Source organism: Phyllopteryx taeniolatus, chromosome 1 (genome assembly GCF_024500385.1).
Source record: "Phyllopteryx taeniolatus isolate TA_2022b chromosome 1, UOR_Ptae_1.2, whole genome shotgun sequence".
Taxonomy (NCBI): Eukaryota; Metazoa; Chordata; class Actinopteri; order Syngnathiformes; family Syngnathidae; genus Phyllopteryx; species Phyllopteryx taeniolatus.
The window spans coordinates 50,550,766-50,569,922 of NC_084502.1; the positions used below are offsets into that span (position 1 = coordinate 50,550,766).

General features: G+C 44.1%; 1 protein-coding gene across 5 annotated transcripts in view; it reads left to right on the plus strand.

Moving 5' to 3' along the window:
- The window catches only part of plxnb3 (plexin B3), a 170,511-nt gene that overhangs the window by 95,684 nt on the left and 55,670 nt on the right, over window positions 1–19,157 (plus strand). For all 5 annotated transcript variants that reach the window (XR_009784597.1, XM_061747936.1, XM_061747945.1 and 2 more), the window contains exons 2-13: window positions 1,383–1,800; window positions 1,869–2,586; window positions 8,028–8,207; window positions 8,745–8,873; window positions 8,954–9,054; window positions 9,357–9,489; window positions 9,567–9,726; window positions 9,846–9,954; window positions 15,739–15,847; window positions 16,153–16,269; window positions 17,421–17,534; window positions 17,605–17,695. Coding sequence is in view for 4 of the 5 variants with exons in the window: in XM_061747936.1 (XP_061603920.1) it covers window positions 1,383–1,800; window positions 1,869–2,586; window positions 8,028–8,207; window positions 8,745–8,873; window positions 8,954–9,054; window positions 9,357–9,489; window positions 9,567–9,726; window positions 9,846–9,954; window positions 15,739–15,847; window positions 16,153–16,269; window positions 17,421–17,534; window positions 17,605–17,695 (2,379 nt within the window). In the remaining variant the exon portion in view is untranslated. The remainder of the gene's footprint in view (window positions 1–1,382; window positions 1,801–1,868; window positions 2,587–8,027; window positions 8,208–8,744; window positions 8,874–8,953; window positions 9,055–9,356; window positions 9,490–9,566; window positions 9,727–9,845; window positions 9,955–15,738; window positions 15,848–16,152; window positions 16,270–17,420; window positions 17,535–17,604; window positions 17,696–19,157) is intronic.

Consider the following 19,157-nt stretch of genomic DNA (forward strand, 5'->3'; position numbering starts at 1 on the left):
TTCGTAATGTCTGTAATGTAAACACGAGTCACGCGGCTGATTTATTTCCCCCAAATATGAGTCACTTTGATTGGTGCGTGAAGGCTTGTGTGCGGTCATGTGTCTGCCTTGTGCCCTTTAATTGGTGAACTGGAGTCAAATGACACAAGTGGTTAGGTTGGATTGGTGCAAACAGCGCCGATGGGGCAGTCGGAGACAAAGTAAAAAAAATAGATCGCGCCCGCAATACTGTGATTGATAAATAAAAGTAGCGAGTGCCATGTCAATCAATGTAACGGAAAAAAAGTACCGTTTCTTCTTAACATAAATACTCAAAGTAAAAAGTATGATGCATTAAAACAATTCTGACAAGTATAATTCAAAATATTACTTGAGTAAATGTAACAGAGTAAATGTAGCGCATTCCTGCCCACCTCTGGTTGACTCCCATTTAACAAGTTTGAGTGCGATATCTTAATTCTGAACACAGCCCCATCGCTAGTTATGATGGTGTGCACACTTGTGCAACCACATCATTTAAGTTTTATATTTTTATACCCCCCTCTTGAAAAGTTACTAGAAATTTGATGAAAATAAAGAATTTATAACAAATTCTGCAAAAGCCTGCATGACGGTAACAATACCAAATAATACATGCACTCTCTGAGGTTGTTGTTGGAAGCTAAGAACAAAGCTTTCAAATTATTGAAAATAGTGGCATGCAAGGCGGGCATGTTGCAGTGGCCCCAGGCATCCATGTAGGGCGGGCATCCAAATGGGATTTTGGCGACATCAATAGGCGTCCCCCTATGAATTTTCCCAGGCAAACGTTGTTAATAGGCGCCCCTCGATTCTCCTCCACTGACTGAGAGAGAGAGCGAGGGACTGAATAAAATATATTTGACTGAGCAAGTGAGCTCATCAAAGAGGCGTGTGAGTCAGCTATTATCGGTAGCGTTTTAGTCGTGATATTTACTGGCAAAAAATATCAGCACCAGTGGACTTTTTTTCAGCTTGGCGATGAGCTTTTCCTCTTCAAACATGCTGCTGGCAGCTTGTGTTTTGTTTTTGTATATATTTTTTTTAAAGCGCAGGGCTTCCACTATTACAACAACTACAGTTACTGTAGTTGAACTGCAATGGTGCAATTGTGAGTTAGATATTAGATATTTCATCATTTTGTATTTGTTTCTATGCTAATCGTCAAAATATGTCTACATTGGAGTGACTCGTCCGGTCTGTGGCGCACGGAAGGTTGGCGTGCCAGTGGGGTTTGCCTTTTTATATTGATGGACCTCCCAACATGCATTCAGTCATTCAGTCTGTGTGAACAGTTCGGGAGTGTATGTCTGTGTGTATTTATAGTTGTTAATCAAAGGTGCGTCTTGTGTGTCCCCTGGCAGGTAAAGGAGGAGGAGCCATGCTGGTCTCCGTCAACCCCCCATCATTCCTCCTCCTCCTCCTCCCCCTCCTCTTGCCAGCACCACTACTCCTTGCCCAGGACTCGTCTGTGCAGTGGGTAACCCTTCGCGGAGCCCCCCTTTCTCACCTGCTGCTGGATGCGGAGGCGAGGCTTCTGTATGTGGGCGGAGTGGACCACCTTCACCAGCTGAGCTTGGACCTGGAGCTGATGTCCCACGTGAAGACAGGCCCTCATCTCGACTCCCCCAACTGCCTACCCCCCATCGCCCTCAAAGACTGTCCTTCCGCCCGGCCAACCCACAACCACAACAAGCTGCTGCTGTTGGAGCGGTCTCAGGGGACGGAACCAGGCAGCGTGATTGCCTGCGGATCGTTGTACCAGGGCATCTGTGAAAAGAGGTAAGGAAGCGAGGCCTTGGTTTCCCTCCCACCCATGTGCTGACTGTGTGTGTGATTGATCTCTGCAGGAGTTTGTCCAACATTTCGCAGCTGTTGTACCAGTCCACTAACCCAGTCGACACGCAGTTCGTTGCTGCCAACGACCCCCACGTCTCCACGGTGGGCATCGTGCTCTCCACTGGGAGTGGAGTCGGCGGAGAGCTGCGCTTCATGCTGGTGGGGCGTGGTTTCACGGGGATGGGTCTTGGTGATATCCCGCCCATCACGGCACGTCGCCTCTACCCGGCAGTCCGTCCTCAGCGGGCCTTCGCTCAGGAGGATGAGCTGGGCAAGCTGATCATTGGGAGCTATTCAGAGTACGACATCCACTTTGTCAAGGTGGTCGCTTTCAACGACCATCTCTACTTCCTGTTCTCGAGACGAGACGTGCGCTACAAGATGGAATACCGCACGTATGTCTCCCGCCTCTGCATTTCCGACCGCAACTTCTACTCGTACGTGGAGGTGCCTCTGCTCTGCCATGGTGGCTATAACCTGGTCAGGGGGGCGTGGCTTGGGCTGCACTCAGGGAAACCCGCGCTTTTCCTCGTCATGGCGGCTGGATGGACATCCACGTCCGTGGCCACGGACAACTCTGCGTTGTGCGTCTTTGGGATGGTGGAGCTGGACGCCATGATGGAGCGAGTGCGGGAGTCGTGCTACACGAAAGGAGGGCGTGGTGTCAAAGGGCAGGAGGAGGCCTACGTGGTCTACACACTCTCATCAAACTGCCTTACTCTCCCCCAGGTAAATCTCACCCCATCACGCCATTGCATCGATTGATAAGCATACATCGTTATGCTACGTTCAGACCTGACACAAAGTGAACTTTCGCCCCACGGTACTTGTGCGTGTTTGATTGTGGGAATTACTTATACACACTAAACGTACATTCGCTTCATTTATGCCACATTGATGTGCTCCTGCCACCCTGGTCCTCTTCAGCAGGTTGTTGGCGTGCTCGCCACATCATGTGAATCGTGCAATTTGCGTCCGCTGTGAACGTAGCATTACAACTCTCAGTGTTCCCAGGGAGGAGGGCGGGGCCTCCTGGGCTAAAAGAGGTCGACAGTGAGTACGACTGGCATGGATACCAGAGGTGGTCACATGAATGACTTGTGTGATGTCATTACAGATTACAGTCTGTTTAGTGGGCATCACTGCTGACCTTAATACTCTGTGTGTGTGTGTGTGTGTGTGTGTGTGTGTGTGTGTGTGTGTGTGTGTGTGTGTGTGTGTGTGTGTGCGTGTGTGTGTGTGGATTACACTTGATATCATCAGCAGCTGGAATGATCAACAGACAGCTGTCACGATCTTATACGACCCACAAAACATACACACACACACTAAACTAGTGATGCAGGCGGAAGAACTGGATCTTCCTCATCTTGTGTGTATGTATGTATGTAATTTAGGAATACTGTAAATCCTTTGATGACAATGAGAAAGGAACACATCTGTCGAGAAGAGCTCAGTCACTCTACATTAGGATAGACATTTGACTTCTATTCTTTGATTGGTGAGCCCGTGGAAATAAACAATCAATTTATGATTTATTTATATTTTTACAAACTTAAGGTGACAAAAATACTAAAGAAAGCACAATTAAATAATTCAAGAAGACATACATTCTAACTACCAGTATTCTCTTCGTGATTAGAATGAAAAAAATACTTAGGTCGAAAACCTTCCACATCTGAGCCATTGCTTCTGTCTTCCACGACCTAGATGACTGAGAATCTACACAGCCATAGAGATACAGAGGCATAGATAGATAGATAAAGAGAGAGAGAGAGAGTTGTAAAGGAACTAGGTTGCTTATCATAAACTAAAGATTAAAGCAAAAGTCTACAAAAGGCTCCCAGCTCCCCCAGTGTGGTTTCCCAGAGATGGTATGGATGGTTCCTTGATGAATTCAGGTGTGGCAGCAGAATATGGGCTGAGCACATGAACCTCAGGTGGCAGTGAAAATGTTTATTGCCAGGGAACGGGGTTCTGGTTGAGTTGTTAGGTCATGTCAGAAAAGCTTGACTTCGGCCTGGTTGACACATAAAGTCAATGCGCCTGTTTCTGTGCCGATGTTGTCCCTTCCCAACCAAGCAACGTCAAACGCCAGACAATCTTAAGTCTTATAAAATTATCCTATAAGATTGTCCTTCGGTCTGATGTGTGTTAAGAATGGATTCGTCCCGATTTTAGGGTCTGGAACAGGTTGGGGCCGACAATCTTAAATAATGAACATGTTCAATATTTACAACCAAATGTCTTCGTGTGTGGGGGAGAGCCGACTTCTCCCGAGTCATGAATTGTGATGTGGAACAGAATATAGCTAAAAAAAGAAGTGCTCTGACTCAACAAAAGGAAAAGACCCTGAATTAAAAACAAGCATGTCATACCGATGTTGTTTTTTGTAAAAAAAGTGGGTTTCAGAGTTGGAAAGAAGTATTTTCCAAAGCAAGTCGTTATTTTAGGCACATCGCCATATTATAAGGCTCTGGCAACATTTGGGAAGCATCGGAAGTGTTTCTTCTTCGGTTTTGTGAAAACAGAACACACTACACACAATACAAACAAAACTGTTAACTGCCAGATTTGTTCATACATGCAAATCAGTCGTCTTTCGGCAAAATTCGCCATTTTGAACTCAAAATAGGCCATTTACGTGAATCGTGTAGATCCGATTATTATTTATTTTTTTGGGGGGGGGGGGGGGGGTTTCAAGGAGGCTGTTTCGTACTCCTTGAACGCTGGCAGCAGATCCATTCCACACATCCACACACAGATGTAATTGTGGATATTACACCACAACTTGAGGTTCTGCCTGTGCGCTCAAAGTTACTGGAGTTGACGAGACCAGAAAAAAACTTCTGTCGCTTCTGATGTTAATAAGTAACGGTACTTTTACTCTGTTACAGTGATCTAAATGTTGCTCGCTACTTTTATTGATCAATTATTGCGTATTTATCAACTATTTCGCCCGCGAGACTCCGACTTCAACTTCCGCATCGGGCGCTCTCAATCCAATTTTAGCGCTAGTGACGTTTAAGTCTAGTTCACCAATCAAACGACACAAGAACATCACATGACCGCACACAACATCTTCCATTTGGCTTCCCGGACATAGGTATTCACACTAAATAAGCCTGCCCTGCTGAGCGTCATGCGTACGTGGCGGCCATATTGGGAAGGTCGTCGTTACCATGAAGGCAACGGCGCGCTTCTTTACATTTAGATGAACATAAAAAAACAGCTTTCTTGTATTGTTGTATTTGTCTGGCACTGTCTGCCCAAACGTGGATATTTCAGCTCACTTATAACTTGAGAAAACACAGTGCAGATGTTTTTTTTTTTGTAGTTTTGACTGTGCATAGACACACACAGCAATATCAGAATTTGCACATTCCCATTTTTTTACATTTTATTTTATTGATGTTCATGCTGTGATAAAAAAAAAAATCAGGTTACTTAGTATTTACTCAGTACTTGAATAATAATGTCACAGTGTACTTTTTAGTCTTACTCCAGTAATTTTTTGGAGGACTCTTTTTTACTTGAGTCACATTATTGTCAAGTAACAGTACTCTTACTTGAGGACAATGTTTGGCTACTCTACCCATCTCTGGAGCGGACATCCTCTATTGCTACTCTTACACTTAAGGAACATTTTTGCTCCTCAGATCAGCAGGTGTGGTATTTTTTGCTCTGGTCTTTTGTATTTTCGCGTTGAGGTGCTGCGGGTCGTGGCCCTGGTTGTAGTCCCAGCGGACCCGCGCAGCACACGTAACATTGGCGAAAAACGTTGATCCGCTAGTACATCTTGTATTAATTATGAAACGTGGCTAAAATTATCTAATTAGTTTCCGGTTGTTAATGTTAAATGTATTAAGCGACGGAGCAATGTTAAGGATTATGTCACAACACAGAATGAACTAACTTCAAATTCAGAAATGGCCAATAAAAACAGAAAAAGTTTGTACTTAATATTTTCCTGGAGGATGTATTTAGGATTAGCCTTTGAAGTTGGTAATAGTGAAAAATTAAGTGAAACAGACAATGATTTTAGTCAATTTGTTTCCAGAATGAGATTGGCACAGCTTGAAGCAGGCATCAGGTGCAAGTGGAGATTGGCCTGGCTCAACTTGGAGGCCAAAACAAAAAAGCAAAGGAATTCGGCCAATTTAATTTAAATTTAAAATTTGTACATCAACATGTACATGAGCGCTGTAAATAATTGTTTTTCTGCGTGAAGAAAAAAGTTGTTGTTTTTTTGCCGTATTGTACTCTTCAGAGTCTTCCAGATTGCTTAATTTATGTTAAAATAAAAAAAATTCTCTAAGGGGGCTCGGGGGATCACGATAACGGTTTATTGCTCTTTAAGTTAGGAGGGAAAGGGGAGAAAGACAACAGCTCCTCATTGAAGAAGCGTCTTCTTCCATAATAACCAGTGTTACCACAGGTAACTTGAAAAAGTAACTTAGTTACTTTACTGATTACTTGATTTCAAAAGTAACAAAGTTAGAAAAAAGTAACTTTTTAATTACTTTCAGTAGCTGTCAAGTGGCAAGAATATCACTTATCCACAGTTAAAAAAAAAAATAAAAAATAAAAAAAAAAGCATTAGCTTAACCGTACCCATTACTTGGTAATGTACGCCACGCAAGTTACAGAATGATGTCATCAATATGAATAAATAAATATGTATAGTTGAAGCCACATTAAATGAGCAACTTAGAGCAGACTTGACATGTCAAATAGCCACCTAAATATAAACAAGCACACCATTCTCAGTACACTTCTTTAGACTATTAACAGACAGACAGACAGACAGACTTAGTATTGTCCTCTTTAGAGATACTCGAAGTAGTGACTGTATTTCCAGTTTAAGCATGCCAACCCCTCGTCAGAGTCGTCAGCGTCCATTGTGTTTGCGCCGCTTGCTGCTTGGGTACATGTGAGTTGACTATGTGCGGAAAACGTGCAACACGTCACGTGACTTCATCGCCCCCAGACTGCTCCGTTTATAAATATTTCTCCTTTTTTTGATATTGTAGTATTTAGTATTTAGTTATGGATATTTAAAAATATGTGTTTCGTCTGTTTTATTAGTCATTACTAAAACAAAGGCTGAAAATTGATCTACACTTATGACATGCACCGTGACTGAATCAAGTGTCTTGGTTATTCACTTGCCTCATGTTCTCAAGCACTGTAGTTTGTTAATGATAAATATCTGTTGTCTAAGCAAAAATAGCATATTTTAATAATAAAAAACTATTCAGCTCTGGTTCTCTTGAATAAAAAAAGTAACTATTGGGAGATAAATCATAGTAACTGTAATCTACTCTAGTATATATCGTAACGCGTTAGATTACTTTTGATATCACCGGACCACATTTTTTGAGTAACCTGTTACCGGCATCACTGATAATAACAAAGTGAAATTCTGAATTAAGTGTTTTGTCTTTAGTTTCTTTTCTAATTTATTGGTTGACTATGGGACAACAGACCAATCCATGGAAACTTGTCTTTTTCTGTTCAGTAAAAAAATCTGAAAGTGGGAAGTTTTCAAATTGTCAGTTTAAAAGGTTAATTGCTCTGTTGGCCAATTTTCTGCACCTTTCCTTTCATCCTTTTTATCATTGTTTTAATTGCCTCATTCACACTATCACTGGTGAGCGCTTTCTCATTTTTTTGGTTCGTCTAATCAAGAGCAAAAAAAAAACAAAAAACAAAGATACAGTTCCTACATATTACATGACGCACAGTCAATGTAGGTTGCACAATACGAGAAGCACAGCACATCATCTATAACAAGTACTTCCTAACACTATCTTTAGCAGTTTCCTTTACTTCTGAGCCATTGTGATTGTTTATTTGTTCAGAAAACGTTCAGCGCGACGATAACGCACCAAGTTCCGTGTTCATTCATAAACAATCCCAGTGCCTGCTGGTCGCATTTGCCATTGGTGGAATGTGCATAAGCGGAACTTCGCTCGAGTGAACTATCGCCTACCAAACATGTGGGCTGCTTAATTGATGAAGATAAAATTACAGTTTATCATTTGATCAGATCCATCATTACTTTCTGCATCTATTATATTTTTCTCAGTGGTGAGTCATGTATCTGATGATGATGATGTAGGACATAACACATACAGCTGCATTTAAGCCCGTGTCTGCTCTGGCAGGTGTCCGTCTCGCAGTATCCGTGCGGGTGGGAGCACACGCCGAGCCCCATCGGCAGTGTCGAGCCACTGCCGGCCACGCCCACTTTCACTGCCACTACCCAGCTGACAGCCGTCGCCACGGCAACAGAGGCCGGCCACACAGTGGCTTTTGTGGGCGACCGCGTGGGACGACTGCACAAGGTGACACCCCTTGGCTAATGTTAGCACAGGCTAGCTTGTTTGTTTAGAAGACAGTGATATCATACTCATATATCATTTATAGCAGGGGTGGACAAACACATCAAGGGCCTTTTTGACTTTTAAATCAGATAGGTGGGCCTGGTCATTTGTAGATGAGGTAAAAAAAAAAAAAAGTTAAAATGTGTATGTGAAATACATATTTATTTTAATAATGATTTGTTAAATTATTATTTATTAACTTAACCAGTTTTAAAATATTTATTGAAGATGTAAATTTTTTTACTTTATTATTAGTTACAATACATTAACACATTATTTAATTCGATTAATTAATCTGAGTTATTAAATTTTAATTAACTAATTTTAGTTAACAACAGTTAAATTAGTGCAACAAATATTGCAGGACTCTTGATAAAATAATTGCTAGGTGGACCAAATTAAAGAATGGCACAAACTGCATGAGGCCATCGGGCCTCGTTTTTAATGATCTGTAATAATGTTCATATGTCCAGTGGTCATATTGATGCATGTGCACAGGTGCTAGTTCGGTCTGACGGATCTGGCGAAGTGTACGGGAGCGTGCTAGTGGACAGCGGAAGTGCGGTCAACGCTGACCTCCTACTTGACACCAAACAGCAGAAGCTTTTCATTCTGACCAATAGCAGGGTAGGTTGGAAGCATCCGTCTGCCAATGACACCTGGTTGTTCTCATGTCTTCATCTGAAACTAACAGACATGTCTCTCAGGTGTCTAAAGTTGCCATGTCGTCATGTGAGTGGAATGCCGACTGCCAGTCCTGTCTGGCCACAAGGGACCTGTATTGTGGCTGGTGTGTCCTGGAGGGAAGGTAAGGATTCCCCCCATTTAGCTCATTCTCGTTTGAATAATTTACTCCAGAGTCCAAACTGTGGCGGTCAGAAAACCTTTTTTGACTGTATGGTGGCTGGAACTTTGGGGCATATTTTTCATGAAAAAGTTGGTCAAGCTCCAAATTGTACACCTTTTGAGGTGTTCTACTTTGAAGGTACCAGTCTGCCTGTTCCTGTTATCACTTCATTAAGTAGTACTTATGGAGTGGAGAAAGAATTGCAACCTCTTATGGTGACCACTGGAACTACAGCTCAAATATCTAACATTTGTTTGGTGCAGATGCTCACGCAAACATGAGTGTCAGCGCCACCTTCATGCGAATCACTGGATCTGGAGCTTTGACTCGTCCACTCAGTGTGTGTCAGTGCAGAGTGTGCAGCCAGCCAATCAGAGCAAAGATGAGCAGACTCAGGTAGCTTGGACTAGGAAAAAGGTGATTCATTAGTTTGGTCTGCCAAGTCAGATGATAATCCTGTTCTGGTTTCCAAGGTAACGCTGTCGCTGCTCCAGCTTCCAGTACTGACTGTGACTGAGTCACTTTCCTGCGTCTTTCATCATCTTCCTCCTCAGCCGGCCTTCATCAACGGAACCAGCATCAGCTGTCAATCCCCTGAGCCAGCGCTCCTCCCACTTCTGCCCACAGGAAGCGGTGAGTAAACAAAGTTCTCAAAGAAGTCATCTACGGGTTACCTTCTGCAGCTGTGTTATGCCAACTTGCTCACTGCAGCTATATGACATATTCTTCATCTTTTGTTGTTGTTGATGTAGATCACGTGATTGTGCCTGTATCGCTGACATTTGGCGATGTGACCATTAGCACGGCTAATATAACCTTCTATGACTGTGGAGCTGTCAGCCGACTCAACCAGACCTCCCAGTAAGACAACACTCTGTAATGTTGTAAAACATGATCACATTACGACCCACTCTGACTTATTGTTACACATTGTAACCCAGTTCGACACACTCTTAACACATTCTTATACAATGTAACAAACTGCAACAAAGTCTAACATATTGTTACATATTGTTACATTGTTACAGTATCATTGTAACACATTGTTCCACAGTGACAGGGCATTGAATGGTACAACACTATAACACTAGCCGGGTTCACATGCAGACTTTTTTTTCATTCCAATTGAAATAATTATCATTTAAGATCTCAGTTCAACTTTTTACATGTGACGTGATCTATTGTGATATGGTATTTACATACATGGGCCACTACCTTTAATCAGGACAGCCGTCTTACAGACGTGTGACATGCGCAGATCTATGTAAACATCCCATGATTTATGGTAAATGATAAATGGCGGTTAGTGGTTTGTGCTCATAATGTCAGCACACTTTAAAAATATAGAAAAAATCATGGACAATGTAGACATGTTTTTTTGGGAATGTTGGTTAAATAGTGATGTAAAGTTAATTTGTGTTATATGTAATGTTAATATGTGCAGATGTCATTTTAACATGATTGATTATAATTTTTTAGTTTTTATTTTAACTTTTTTTTCCTAAATGTCATTTTAATGTGATTGATTATGCTTTTTTAAACTTTTTTTATTTTAACTTTAATTTCCTAATCATAACAACATATTCCATTGCTACACAATGCGCTGCTTCTTAAAAAATTGTTTTATAATAAGACATGAAATCCATATTTAACACAATTGAGGTTAGCATGTTGATGTGGTCCTCGACAGCCGTTTTAAGCTTTTCACATGGCCCCTTCGGAAAATTGATTGCTCAAACTGACTTTTAGTACAGGACCGTGCAATCAGCTGATTTGGTGCAGATCTCTAGGGCAGTGGACCCCAATCTTTTTTGCACATTGGACCGTTTTCACGAAAAGACATATTTTGACGGACTGCGCACCGAGACCAAGCCCACGAAGCCCGCTGCCTCGTCGGCGGCCCCTGTGCGCGTGTTAGTCTTGTTTCGTTCGCGAACGTTTCGTTCAGAAGAACGAATCTTTTTAGTGAATTGAACTGAATCAGTTTATGAAATGATTTGTTCTTTTAGCTTGGCTGCCGTGAGTCAAGCGACTTGGCTGGGAGCGGAAACGGAACTGTTGAAGCGTTATGTCACTCACTTCTGAATCTTCGGCGAATGACCAATGATCAGCCAGCGTGCAGGCGGAGGCGGGACTTCATTTAACGTACTGCCATGTGATTTGCGATTCGCCAGCGTTGTCACTCACTTCAGTGAATGACCAATGAGCAGCCAGTGTCAGGCAGCACCTTGCAGGCGGGGGAGGGACTTAGGTGAACTGAGTGATTCGTTCAGTGAACTGGTATAGTGAAGAACTGAAGAGTGATTCGTTCAGTGTACTGAAGAACTGAAGAGTGATTCGTTCAGGGGAGGGAATTAAGTGAACTGAGTGATTCGTTCAGTGAACTGGTGTACTGAGGAACTGAAGAAATGAAGAGTGATTCGTTCGTTGAACTTCTTCGTTTGTTGGGAAGGAGTCACTAAGGAGTGATGTACTAGTAGGATGAGTGATTTCTTTGCGCAAGGAACGACGTACTACGCAGTGAACATACTCATGAGTGATTTTAACCGCAAGTACTGATGTCGACACGGGGATAGCTTCCATTAGCAGCTTCAAGCTAATTTTTGAGTGAGTCAAGCACATGACAACAAGCACACATCCATCCATTTTCTGAGCCGCTTATTCTCACAAAGGTCGCAGGAGTGCTGGAGCCCATCCCAACTATCATCGGGCAGGAGGCGGGGTACACCCTGAACTGGTTGCCATCCAATCGCAGGGCACATACAAACCAACAACCATCCACACTCACATTGACACCCACGGGCATTTAGAATCGTCAATTAATCTACCATGTATGTTTTTGGGATGTGGGAGGAAACCGGAGTGCTTGGAGAAAACCCACGCAGGCACAGGGAGAACATGCAAACTCCACACAGGCGGGGCCGGGATTTGAACCCCGGTCCTCAGAACTGTGAGGCAGACGCTCTAACCAGTCGTGTCCTTGTGTCTGTGTCTCTAATGCGATTATAAAAGCTTTTTATTTCATAATAATAATAATACCATCCATCCATTTTCTGAGCCGCTTCTCCTCACTAGGGTCGCGGGCGTGCTGGAGCCTATCCCAGCTGTCATCGGGCAGGAGGCGGGGTACACCCTGAACTGGTTGCCAGCCAATCGCAGGGCACATCGAAACAAACAACCATTCGCACTCACAGTCATGCCTACGGGCAATTTAGAGTCTCCAATTAATGCATGTTTTTGGGATGTGGGAGGAAACCGGAGTGCCCGGAGAAAACCCACGCAGGCACGGGGAGAACATGCAAACTCCACACAGGCGGGGACGGGGATTGAACCCCGCACCTCAGAACTGTGAGGCTGACGCTCTAACCAGTCGGCCACCGTGCCGCAATAATAATAATAATAATACATTAAACATATATACCGTTTCTCAAGACACTCAAAGGCGCTTTCCACTAATCAGATGACAATAAGAGTAAGGTGAGTGAGCAGAAAGCTCGGCTGGTGGGTGCTGGTGTCAGCGACGCTGTCCACCGCGGTGGAATGCAGAAAAGTCACGGCGTCCGGCGAGAGCCTACCTGGACGTCAGGGGACGCGGAAGAATGGTCGGTAGCTGAGCTCGCTGCACACATGTTCACGACTCACAATCGAAGCTGGGTGTTCGAGAGCTTTCTGAGAGAGAGATAAGTAGGTAATAATTTAGCCGAAGTTTTAAAAAAATTTTTTTAAAATAATCTCTCCGCCTAGTTTACAATACATGACAACAACAACGTATAGTCCTTCAGTGTTGAGTAAATGTGAACCTCAGGGATGGATCATTATCTGAATGAGGAAGCACTTGAATGATTTTGTGAAAAAGAACTGAACGATTCGGTGAACGAATCTTTTGAACAAATCTTTTTAATTAACTGATTCGAATGATTCAGTACACTCAAAAGAACTGCCGTGCCCATCACTATCAGCCACTGTTGCCACCCCAAGAGAGTCACCATTTTTCGGACGCATGCTGAGCTCAGGCGGCACGGTGGCCGACTGGTTAGAGCGTCAGCCTCACAGTTCTGAGGTGCGGGGTTCAATCCCCGTCCCCGCCTGTGTGGAGTTTGCATGTTCTCCCCGTGCCTGCGTGGGTTTTCTCCGGGCACTCCGGTTTCCTCCCACATCCCAAAAACATGCATTAATTGGAGACTCTAAATTGCCCGTAGGCATGACTGTGAGTGCGAATGGTTGTTTGTTTCGATGTGCCCTGCGATTGGCTGGCAACCAGTTCAGGGTGTACCCCGCCTCCTGCCCGATGACAGCTGGGATAGGCTCCAGCATGCCCGCGACCCTAGTGAGGAGAAGCGGCTCAGAAAATGGATGGATGGATGGATGCTGAGCTCAATTGAATTAAGAAAGGAACTAATCACTTTGTGAAGTGATTCCAATTAAGGGCGTCTGAATACTTTCCGTACCCACTGTAAACTTGCATACGGTAACACACTTTTACATACCGTTACACACCATGTAACAGTACTCAGTATACCACATTGTTACACTCGGTAACTTAATTTTATGAATTTGTTATCAATCTTAACACCCTATGTCAGCAACAAACTGTTTCATAGTGTTACACATGGAGACACATCATGACCCAAGATAGGGTACCTTAAACAACACATACTGTACGCCGAATGGCCGTGTAGTGAATGCGTATAGCTGAGGACTCCTGTTCTCGTTATATAAACCCAAATATGCACTAATCTGTACTTTTAGTAGACCGCAATGTTGGATTTACGTGTCTGGAACATGCTTGAGGCAGGCGATTCAGGCTCCCGAGTGTTCGGCAGGCCCGGTCCGCACCGGGAACAGGTGGATTCGACGGAATGGAGGAAGGAAAAAAGGAGGAAAAGCAGGAGGCCAACGAGTTCCCAGGCAGGACGTCTCTCGGGTGTCTCTGTTTGCCAGACGTTCGGAGCGGTCTCGTTGCGTCCGCCTCCGTTCGCTCGGACTGAGCTCGGGCCCCCAAGCAGGGTGGCTCGGAGCGCTTGCAGGAGGCTCTGCAGCCGGGGATCATCCGATGTGTCCTTGCCACCTCGTGTGAGGTGGGCGTCCTGCCTGGCCCGGTCGTCAGCAAGTTGGTCGGGGTGAGACCAAAGGAAAACGTCTCCCCCAAAACTCCCAAAAGCTTCTCAACTGGTCCCTGCTCCGGGACAAAAAGGGGGGATGGGGGTTCACCTTCACCCCCCCCCCCCTCCTTTTCTACCACCTTCGCGAACACAAGAGGGGCTGGACTGCCTTTTGGCGTCATTTTCCATTTTAGGATTATTTTGTGGAATAAAATATTATTGGATTTAAGATAACGAGACATTTTCCTCACCTTGCACGGTCATCCTCTTTCATACCTTTAATGAATATTTCAAACGTTATGTGGTGTGGAGAACATTACAATTTTCCATGTGACATTTGTGGTGTGGGGTGGAACATTTCATCTGGTGTAATTAACAACATATTCGACGTTAGACATTCAAGTTTGCAGCAATATAGTCACTAGTGGCGTTCATGTAAAGTTCGTAAAATATTAACTCCCAGTCGAGTCACAGACTGTCTTATGAACCCATGTCTGTAGTGACGTTCCGTCGCCTGTGGGTGTCGCTGTTGCCTGTTCCAAATCCCAAGTGGTGGTACTCAACAGAGTGGAGGCGCCTTTGTTGGTGTGCTCCTTCGACTGACGGGGAGTTATTTAACTTAGCGTCCGGGGGCGAACTCGGCATCCTTGGGTCTCCGCTTTGAAGCACCAGGCAGCCGTGATTCACTTAGCGTCGGCATGGCAAAGCAAATGTCTGTGTCTTGTTTTTGATGGTTTAAGGCATTGATTCAATTAGAGTCTGCGTGTGACGTTGCGTCTCACTAGCAGTTATCGTCTACCTCGGCGGGGAGCGGCGGTAGTGCGCGGCTGGGGTGCCGGGTGGCATCTTTTTCGTGGCATGTCCTCTACAACATAAAGACATAAAACATCCATTCATACATGGTATTTGTTGTATGAAGTGATTATAGACGAAAGAGGCGTTCTGGAGTTTCCCTTCACCAGGTGATCATAGATGTTGTGATCACAGCACAGTGACACATTAAACACTGTAACACATTGTTACACACTGTAACATGCTTCCATAATACTGTACATTGTTAGGAATAGACTTGTATATTGTTACACCTTGTTACATACCATTACCTGTACATACAGTGACACAATGTAACATACTTTCAGAATGAGAATCAGAATCATCTTTATTTGCCAAGTATGTCACAAACAAACAAGGAATTTGTCTCTGGTAGTTGGAGCCGTTCTAGTACGACAACAGACATTCAATTGACAGAGAACATTTTTGAGACATAAAGACATTCAAAAAACACTGAGCAATATAAGGTTACCAGTAATTGAGGCTTTAACATACTTTCATGACATTTTTATGAATGGCAACACGCTATGAAGCCTTTCATACGGTACTGTTGCATTTGTTACACACAACAACATAATGCAGCATACTGTTACACAAGCTAATTTATCAAACAGATACACACAGTATCACACTACAACTCATAGGTGTATTTGTTTACAGTACTGTAATTAGCAGTGAAGCTGAGGAGGATGATAAAGATGATATGTTTCAGGTGTCTTGCGTGTGTCGTCAGTGTGTGGAAGTGTAACTGGTGTCCTCTGGACCAGCAATGTACGCACCACGACCAGTGTCCTAATGAACACACAACCCTCACCCAGAAAGTGAGTCTGTCTACCTCTCCGTCTCCCCACCTTGCTACAGATCTATCAACTTCTCTGTCTGAGTTGGTTTATTTATCTATCAGCATGTCTGCCTGTCTGTCGATCTAGCTACCAGTCTATCTGTCTTTCTAGCAGTCTGTCTGTCTTCCTGGACATCTGTTTCTGTCTATCTATCTTTCTACCTGTCTGTCTGAGTCAGTCTATTTGTCTACCTGTGTATCAGTCTGTATATCAAGCTTTCTGGGTCACTTTATTTGTCTGACCACTTGTCTGTCTCTGAGCCTGTGTTTACTGTCTGTCCTCAGGACTCTACTGGTCCAGGTCAGTGTCCTCAGGTGTTCGGCCTTCAGAGTTCTGCCTTGGTTCCGGTGGGCCTGACAAGTACTGTTGTTCTGAAGGCCCACAACTTGGACATCTTCAAGGTGAGAAAAAGCAACGCTGAGGATGCCACCCTAGACATCCTTCACATGGGCACCAGAGCACAACACCCCACCCCCACCCCCACCCCCACCCCTGCCCACACCCGCCCCTGCAATAAATGAAATCTGCAAAGTATTGACCAATTATTTATTATATTATTATACTAATTCATTAATTTCATATAGGCGCCATAGTGAATGACTGGTTAGGACATCCGCCTCGCATTTCTGAGGTCCCGGGTTCAAATCCAGCTTCCCTGTGTGGAGTTTGCATTTTCTCCCCGTGCCTGCATTGATTATCTCCTGGGACTCAAAACATGCATGGTAGCTTAATTGAAGACTCTAAATTGTCCGTAGGTGTGAATGTGAGTGTGAATGGTTGTTTGTTTATATGTGCCCTGCGATTGGCTGGCAAGCAGTTCAGGGTGCAGCCCCGCAACCCCAGTGAGGATAAGCGGTATGGTAAACGGATGGATGGATAAGTTTCATATATGCAATTCAATGTCAATATGTGATACTTTATAGAGGTGCAGGTATGTTGTTTGTCCATTTGAGGTCAGCATCCACACACGCTACACAAATACCTATGAAAGGCGGGTGTGCTCTGCAGATTGACGTGAACAACAGCCCATGCCGACATGAGTGAACAGGCGATTTCTTGCCTTAAACATTGGCATCCTTCCTTACACTGACCGCCCTGGCAATGTAGTCAGCAAAAAGCATTATGGGAACCCAGAATTCATTGCAGTGATGTTTTCAACTACAGTACTGTAGTACTACAGTACTGTAGTTGAAGAAAATCAAGCTAAACGTTGGTCTTTGCTTGTATTTGTTACTGTCGATATTGTTATGAGTGTCCACATTAGTTATTCGTCTGGCTAAGGTACCAAATGTATGAGTTGAGATTACTCAGTAAGGTTTCTTTTTCTGCTAAGAATATGAGCCCAATCGACGTTATGTGATTCATTGCTGCCACATTAGAATCATAAAGCCAATAAAGCTAACTGTATCAGATATGTGCATTTGAGTAACCACATTACCCTGACCCAAAAAAAATAAAAAATCTACGTTGCACTGAATTGGCAATCAGTGAACCACAATATAGCGAGGTATTATTGTACAATTAAATTGTGTGTGTTTATGTGTGTGTGTAGGACAAGGCGCCTTATGTGTGTGTGGTGGAGATCGAGGGGGTCCTAGTCAACCTGACAGCCATTGCCCAAAAAGCTCCCAACGACACATACTCTTTCACCTGCAGCCCCCACCAGGTAATGCTTATGCACAAACACGGTCGTCACAGTGACTCTAACCTGCCTGTCTCCCTGTTACTCCCTGTAGTTTCAATATGCCGTGAGTCGGCTTGTTTATTCTGCACCGGTCTTTCTGAAGAGAGGAGCGAGACGCATCGATGCTTTACCTGGTCTTCAACGTAAGAACTTCAAGTGTGCATGTTGGGGAATGTTATGTGTACATGCGTCATTACACACTGTAACATTTGTATGACATTGTTATGAATTGTAACACACTATGACATTAATTTGTATATGGTAAAACAGTGTTATATACCGTTACGCATAGCGATTAAAACGTATCATTACACAATAGGGTGCCACAACAAACATACTTATACACTGTAACGCAATGTAACACACTGTTACACACTGTAACCTACTTTCATGAGACTTTTTTTTTAATGGTAACACACTGCAGCATAGTCATCGATACAGAAACACACTATTACATACCGTTAGTTACACACAGTGACACAATATAACCTATTGTTACACACAATAACACATTGTAACACACTGTAACATACTTTTATTAGACATTGTTATGAATGGTCACACATTATGACGGAGAATTGCATATGGTTACGATTTGATACCGTGACACACGGGGAAACAATACAATCAAGGGAAATTCAACGTACACTTAGCTTTATATTTTGTGTTCCAAAAGTGAAAGAGACGCGCAAAAGGTGCTGTACCACTTCAGCTGGAGCGGTGGGGGCACGCAAGGGCACATCGCAAGCAGACTACCATCTCTCCAACAACTCGTTGCCATTTTTACGTTTTTGTCTGGAGCAGTACTCGAACCTATGACCCTCTGGCTCCAAAGCCCAAGTATGGGCTGAAATATTTGCCAGCAGGAACTGAATTTGAGTCATTTATATCCATCCATTTTTTTACCGCTTATCCTCATGCGGATCGCAGGCTGCTGGAGCCTATCCCAGCTATCTTTGGGCGGGAGGCGGGATACACTGAACCGGTCGCCAGCCAATCGCAGGGCACAAACAACGATTTGCACTCACATTCACACTTACGGGCAATTTAGAGTCTTCAATCAACCTACCACGCATTTTTTGGGGGGATGTGGAAGGAAACCGGAGTGCCCGGAGAAGACCCACCAAGGCACGGTGAGAACATGCAAACTCCACACAGGCGGGGCCCGGATTTGAACCCCGGTCCCCAGAACTGTGAGGCAGATGTGCTAACCAGTCACCCACCGTGACGGCCAGTCATTTATATTTCAATTTAAATTGCTAAACTTGAATATCCATCCATCCATTTTCTGAGGCGCTGCTCCTCACTAGGGTCGCGGGCGTGCTGGAGCCCATCCCAGCTATCATCGGGCAGGAGGCGGGGTACACCCTGAACTGGTTGCCGGCCAATCGCAGGGCACATACAAACAAACAACCATTCACACTCACATTCACACCTACGGGCAATTTAGAGTTTTCAGTTAACCTACCATGCATGTTTTTGGGATGTGGGAGGAAACCGGAGTGCCTGGAGAAAACCCACGCAGCACGGGGAGAACATGCAAACTCCACACAGGCGGGGCCGGGAATTGAACCCCGGTCCTCAGAACTGTGAGGCTGACTGTCG